The 7,394-nt window shown below is 37.6% G+C and overlaps 1 protein-coding gene across 2 annotated transcripts in view; it reads right to left on the bottom strand.

Moving 5' to 3' along the window:
* Positions 1-2,671: 2,671 nt before the first annotated feature.
* LOC129486149 (zinc finger protein 300-like) overlaps positions 2,672-7,394 on the bottom strand; it is an 82,822-nt gene continuing 78,099 nt past the window's right edge. For both annotated transcript variants that reach the window (XR_010121682.1, XM_063642693.1), the window contains one exon: positions 2,672-2,814. Coding sequence is in view for 1 of the 2 variants with exons in the window: in XM_063642693.1 (XP_063498763.1) it covers positions 2,732-2,814 (83 nt within the window). In the remaining variant the exon portion in view is untranslated. The remainder of the gene's footprint in view (positions 2,815-7,394) is intronic.

The raw sequence follows: 7,394 nt of genomic DNA, 5'->3' as shown, positions 1-7,394 counted from the left end.
AATTAAGAGGCAGGGAAGAGGAGACTGAGGCACAAAGAGAGGGACGGTGAGAAGCAGAGAATCAGAGAGAAAATGGGGGAAATGGGGACAAAGGAGCCAGCCTAGAAAGGAGGAGAGACGGGAGACTGAAGAGAAAAAAGTAGACATAGGAATAGAAGTGGGAATCTAAGGGGTAGAGCGTGGTAGACAGATTGAGACAGAAGAGAGACTTGAAAACTGGAACGGACATAAGGGAGAGACTGAGAAGGTTAGATTTCAGAAACAACAACAACAACATGATTTTTAAAAAATGAACCAGCCAAAGAGAATACTAAAATTGTTATCTTAACCCTTAGACCTTACATCGAGCTTTAAAAAAGCAAAAGGCGTGTTCACAGACCAATGTTTCATTTGTATAAATGAATACAATTTTGAATCATAATTTTCACACGAGTCATGCTTTTTGATATGTTATGAAATAGGCAGCAGTTTTACATTTAGCAATTTATTTCTCATGTCAAAACAAATGCAGACTTAGATAACAAGACAATGTATTCAGAAAGAACACTGTTGCATTAGGAAGAATGCTCCAATCTTAAATCTGCAAGAATCACAATATCAAACAAAATGACTTTTTTTTTTAATAGGGAAGAGTAAGAAGGGTTAGCAGGAACTTTGTAGGGAGAAGGATATGAGATAGGGGGGTGCAGGTGGCAAAACCAGGGCATTTCTACAGAAATTGTTTCTGTTGTCATGGAATTCTGAGAATAAGCGGTTAAGGGGAGATGTTTTGAATCATAGCGCATTAGTGCAGTGTTTCAACTCAGGGCAAGCCAAAATGTAGGGGCCTGCGGGAAGGAGACAAGTCTGACTAAAAGTTGGTCAAGACAAAGAGGATAAGAAATGGTTGGTTGTGAGCACTTAACCTCTTCATCTCTATTTAGACTTCCACAGTTATATCAATATTTATTTCTTGACTTGAGCTTAAGACAGTGTAGACACTGGATTTAGTGGTGAAGGTATATAGTAATGATTAATTCAGAATCCTCACCCTCAAGGAGTGATGCCAGTGGAAGTTGTAGGGTCAGGAAAAGGCCAGACTCTACTACTATTCCTATGCAGAGAGCCTTGTAGGAATTGTAAAAACTTTAGATCTTCATCTTAAGAATCACAGAAAGCTGTCCTTATGTAGTACCTAATTTAAAAAGAAGATGTTGAAGGAACAGGAAGCCTCCCTCATAATGAAAGGAAGAAAATTAAAGCCATAGTACGATACCATTTCTCATCTATTTGCTTGTAAAATATTTTTCTAAGTTTGGCAACACTGTTAGGCCATAGGAAATATCATGTATTACTGGTGGGACAGCAAACTTACATCCCCTCTTTAGAGGGATTGGCAATATCTAGCAAAACTACATGTATTAGTTATCTATTGTGGTGTAACAAATTACCCAAAACTTAGCAACTTGAAATTATAAATATTTCTTGTCTCATAGTTTCTGTGAGTCAAGAATGGGAACAGCTGGGCTGGGTGGTTCAGGTTTAGTCTCTCATGATATTGCAATCAAGCCATAGGCCAGGGCTGCAATTATTTCAAGGCTCAATTGTAGGAGGATATGCTTCCAAACTCAATCAAATAGCTGTGGGGAAGCCTCAGAATATCAGTTTCCAAGCTTGCTCACATGGCTGCTTACGGGCCTCAGTTCCTCACTATGTGGGCCCTTCCTTAGGCTACCTTATTGTTTTCATGATATGGCAGGTGTCTTCCCTCTCTCTAAGGCTGCCTCATGATATGATAGCTGACTTCTCTACAGACCAAGTGAGTCAAGGGGGAGAGAACACACACAAAACAGAAGCCACAGGCTTTTTATAACCTAAATTGGAAGTGGTGTCTGATTACTTTTTCTGTATTCTATTGGCTAGAAGTGAGGCACTCAGGCCAGCTGATAATCAAATGAATGGGAATTGAGCTCCACCTCTTAAGGGGAGGATTATCAAAGAATGTATGGACATACCTATAAAACCACGGCACTACATAATTTTTACCCTATGATTCAGAAACCCCACTTGAAGAATATATCCCAAAGATACATTCTTCGGAATAAAAAATAGCCAAAAGATTATTGCAAAACTGTTTTTAATACCAAAAGACAGCAGATAACACAAACATTTAAAACAGTACTATTTAGCCGTGAGAGGGGTTGGAGGAGAGAGAGAGGGAGGGAGAAATATCTTTCTGTACTAACATGAAGTGAATTTCAGGATATAATATTATGTATCCTGAAATTAAGAATATGTTAAAAACATAAAGTGGAAAAATGAAAATATTTGCTATTACCATTTTTAACATAAAAGTGAATGAATATGTATGTATTTGTTATATATGTGCATAACATATATAAAAAGTTGCTGTGAGAAACAAATGAAGTAACCCCTTTCCCCAGTCCTTTTTATTTACAAAAGTTATGTTCTATAAAGTCATCATAAACCCTGGATTAGCAAGTACTGAACCATTGCTTCCAGGGGAAAAATAAAATTATATATATATAAAATATTATTTTATAAAATGAAATCCCAGCTGAGATTATATATATATATATATATATATATACACGCACATATATATATACACACACACATATATATAGATACATAAATATATAAAATAATCCTAAAAACAACTTATCCTGGGTAGATTTTATTTTATAAAAGAGAAAATGAGGTTTAGAAGTGTTAATTAACTTGCCTAATGTCACTCCATTAACAGCTGCAGCTTCTTGTACATTACTGTGCTGCCCCTTCTGTCTCCACCCTCTGGTCTTCTCTGTATGTGAGCTGAAACAAGAAGCCAGAGTATTGCCTTGTTCTAACTCAACTGAGAATGCGCACATGAGGTGACACATTTTTGCTACTCTGTGTGTGTCTGCAAATAATTGGAAAAGTGCTGTGACTATTGATTTTGGGGTTATAAATGGATTTTAGCAAGTAGGTGAATTTGCAGATGAAGAATTTGTGAATAATGAAGATCAACTAAATATATACTTACCTTAAAAATTAAAAATGAATAATGGAAAAATAAATCATCAAATAAAACATTATCTATAAAGGGTGTTATTATCTATGAAAATGTAGCAAATAGCCCCAAAATGTAGTGGCATAAAAATGCACACTTGTCTCACAGTTTCTGTGGGTCAGGAAGATGACATAAATTATCTAGGTTCTCTGTTTAAGGTCTCTCACAAATCTATAATCAAGTTATCATCCAAGGATAGGGTTTCATCTGAAGGCACAGTTGGAGATTCACTTCCAAGCTCAATTGTATGATTTTGGGAGGATTCAGTGCCTCAAGAATTATTGAACTGAGGGTATTCACTTCTTTGACAGCTGCTGGCTAGAAGCCACTCAGAGTGCCTTGCCATGAAGAACTCTCTAACATGGAAACTTGCTGATTTAAGGAGGCAAGAGAAAGAGTCTATAAGGGAGATGGTAGTCACAATCTTTTATAATCTAATCATGAGATGATATCCCCTCAATGTTGCCATATTCTATTGGTTAGAAGCTACTTATGTGGAAGTGATTACACAAGGTCATGAATACCAGGAGGTGGGGATCATTGGTGGTCATCTTAGACACTTCCTAAGAAGGAAATAAGACAGAGGGGACAAGGCTGGGCGCAGTGGCTCACGCTTGTAATCCCAGCACTTTGGGAGGCTGAGGCGGGCAGATCACGAGGTCAGGAGATAGAGACCACGGTGAAACCCCGTCTCTACTAAAAATACAAAAAAAAAGACAGAGGGGACAGAAATAGTACCCACTGTCCTTTGAATGTACCATGTTCTGTTTATTTTACTTGAGAACCACAAAAATTTACATAATTGTAAAACAAAATTAAGTTTTAGAAAATAATTCCAAACTTCTGCTTCTGGCAAAGATGAAATAACAGGGAATGAATGCAGATGTGTATTGGTCCATTTTCATACTGCTGATAAAGACGAGACTTGGTAATTTATAAAGAAATTACCAAGAGGTTTAATAAAGAAAAAGAGGTTTAATTGACTCACAGTTCCTTGTGGCTGAGGAGGCCTCACAATCATGGCAGTAGGTGAAAGGCACATCTTACATGGTGGCAGACAAGAGAGAAGTGAGAGCCAAGCGAAGGGGGTTTCCCCTTATAAACCCATCAGATCTCATGAGACTTACTCACTACCACAAGAACGGTATGGGGGAAACTGCCCCCATGATTCAATTTTCCCCCACTGGGTCCTTCCCACAACGCATGGGAATTATGGGAGCTACAATTCAAGATGAGATTTGGGTGGAGACACAGCCAAACCATATCAACACTTATAACTGAAATGACTTTAAAAACAGACAACTATATGAAACAATAGTTTTAAGATATTAGACATCAGGCAGTAAAGGATAGTAATCCTTGAGAGATGAGAAACAAATGAAGTGACCCAGTTTACTTCCTTGAGAAAATTTCCAGGACAAACACAAGAAGAGGAGCCCAGGCAGACAACAGCAGACTCTCAGAGTTAAGCAGAAATAACTAAGAATCTGTGGAGACCAGGGCAAAGGACAAAAAGTTGAAAGATGCTGAGAGAGAACTCCAGATATTCGCAGAGTATTCAGCAGAGTATTGATTAGTGTGTGTATGTAAAGAAACTACCAGAACCTGGGAAAAGAAATACCTGAAAGAATAAGAGAAAACAATTGGAGTTTATTTTTAAAACCAAGATTCATGCCTGTTCCTGCCAGACGGAGTGGAAAACTTTACAATTCTTGAACTACTGGGAAGAGTATGCAGAATGATGTTGCCTCAGTAGTGGGGAATTATTAGCTCTAGATTAAAATCTTGCTCTCATGCCACCTAATAAATCAGACCTGAAAGGATCAAATCATTCCCAAGTAACTTAACAAAACTGCAGAACAATGGTTCATAAATATATATTAGAACACAAAAGTATCTAGCATTCAACAAAGTAAAATTTACTATATCTGACATCAAATCAAGAATTATCAGGCCTGTGTAGACTTAATGTTTTCCCCCTTAGATCAGGAACAAGGCAAGAGTATTCACTCTCATCACACATTTGACATAGTACTGGGAATTCTATCTGATAAAATAACACAAGAAAACAAAATTACAAGCATAAACATACAGATCAGAAAGGGAAGAAATAAAAGTGTCTATATATGTGCATGATATGAGTGATTTGCTATGTAGAAATCCAAAGGATTTTATAAGAAATGCCTAGAACTGGAGTGATGTCCAAAAATATGGCAGAATAGGACACTCCTGACTATGCCTCCTCCCCAGATGCCCAAATAGACACCTACACATGGATCATTTACCTTCAAAAGAAAGCCAGAACTAGTTGAAAGACCCCTGTGCACTGAAGAATTAAGAAAATATCCACATTGAAGTGAGTAGGAAAAGCAGAGAAAGACTAATGCACAGACTCCATCCTGAGCACACCCCCTTAGGATTCCCATCTCCTAGGTTTTTCCTGAGGAGTGAAGGGTTCCTACAACACATATAGTACCTCAGCTTTTATGATCCCTGCCAGCGGGTTTGGCTTTTAAATCACCTTGCATGGAGAGCAGCAGGGATTTGGCACTGGATAATTTCTTTGAAGCACAAAGATCATAGAAGTGGTTTTGAATCATGCAAACACTCTCAGCAGCTGTAGCTCCTGGGTTCAGTCCAGCTTCTGGCTTCTCTCTGGAAGGAGTTTGCACACTTTCCAAGCACCACCCTGAGGTCTGGTTTCTTACTACCCTGCATATGGGAGCTTATGTGGCAAAGAATAAACCTCCTCCAGCTTCAGTGGGAAGGACAGCACTCCTGTGCCTTCCACCTCAGCTTATAACAGCAATAAATCTAGGTCTGCAGACTCTCCCTGAAGGGAGGTTGTGAGACTTTTGCAAGCTTGAACAACAGAGTGAGTAATCCCCCACATTTTCTGCTGGCATGCTACAGCAAAAAATCCAGGTCTGAAGACTTTCCCTAGAAAGAATTTCTGCATGCATCAAGTGCCCCAAAGTGCAGTGTGAATGAGAGTGCAAGCATCTGTCACAGAACCTCTTGGTTTAAATCAGAATGAATGAGAGTGAAATTGTGGCTCTCAGTTTCTCCCTGAGGAAAGAAGTAACTATAACATATATCTGACACCCCAGTTCTCCAAGCTGCATTTTGAGAAACTGGCTTCTATTTCACCTTTCTCAGGGCACTAGCATGACTTGGACCACTCTAATTTCCTGGAAGCTACTGAGAACAAAATCAGTGAGTTGGATAAGCTCAAAGAGTTGAGAGGCACTTAGAATCTCTGGCTGGGCTGATTGGTGAGGACCATCTCCTGCATGAGTCTACTATAACAAGATTGGGAGAGGTGGTTGTTGTATCTAATATACAGAAACCATCATGGATAGTCAAAGAAAATGAAAAAACAAAATTTTTTCCAAATAAAAGAACAATATAAATCCCCAGAAGCCAACCCTAATGAAATGGACATACATGATTTATCTGACAGGGAATCAATAAACAGTCATAAATATGCTCATTGAGGTCAAGACAGCAATGCATGAACAAACTTAGAATTTTTTAACAGATAAATAATTTTAAAGTTACAAAACAGAAATTATAGAGCTGAAGAACACAGTAACTGGACTAAAAAAATTCAATAGAAGGGTTGAATAACAGACTATATCAAGTGAAAGAAATTACTTATGAACTGTAAGACAGGTCATTGGAAATCATCTCATCTAAAAGAATAAAGGAATGAAAAAAGCCAAACAGTTTAATGAACTTTTGGAAAACCAGCAAGCAGAAAAATATACACAATCCAAGTACCTGAAGTAGGAGAGACAGAAAAAGACAGAAAACATTAAAAGAAATAAAGGAAGAAAAATTTCAAAGCCTGGAGAGGGAAAGAGAAATCCATAACTAAGAAGATCAGAGGGGTAGAATACCAGATAAGATGAATCCAAAAAGTTCCATGCCAAGACACATTATGTCAAATTCTCAAAAGCTAAAAACAGAGAAATTTGATAGCAGCAAGGAAAAAGTGACTTGTTACATCCAAGGAACTGCAATAAGACTACTAGAATATTTTTCAGCAGAAACTTTCCAGATGAGAAAAGAGCAGGATGATATATTCAAAACGCTAAAAAGAACCTCACAAAATACTATAGCCAGCAATCCTGTCATTCAAAAATGAAAGGGAGATAAAAACTTTCTCTGACAAAGCTGAGGTTTTACAGATATCTAAAGGAAAATACAAAAATATATTAATCAACTAAGTGCTAATACATTAGATAACTTAGATGAACAAATTTATGGAAAGACACAGACTACCAAAATTCACTTAATAGGAAGTAGATAAACTGAAGACCCATGTATCAGTTTTCAA

Source organism: Symphalangus syndactylus, chromosome 7 (assembly GCF_028878055.3).
Source record: "Symphalangus syndactylus isolate Jambi chromosome 7, NHGRI_mSymSyn1-v2.1_pri, whole genome shotgun sequence".
In the NCBI taxonomy this organism is placed as follows: Eukaryota; Metazoa; Chordata; class Mammalia; order Primates; family Hylobatidae; genus Symphalangus; species Symphalangus syndactylus.
Note: the sequence above shows the minus strand (reverse complement) of the source record. Positions and strands in the feature narration are given on the sequence as shown.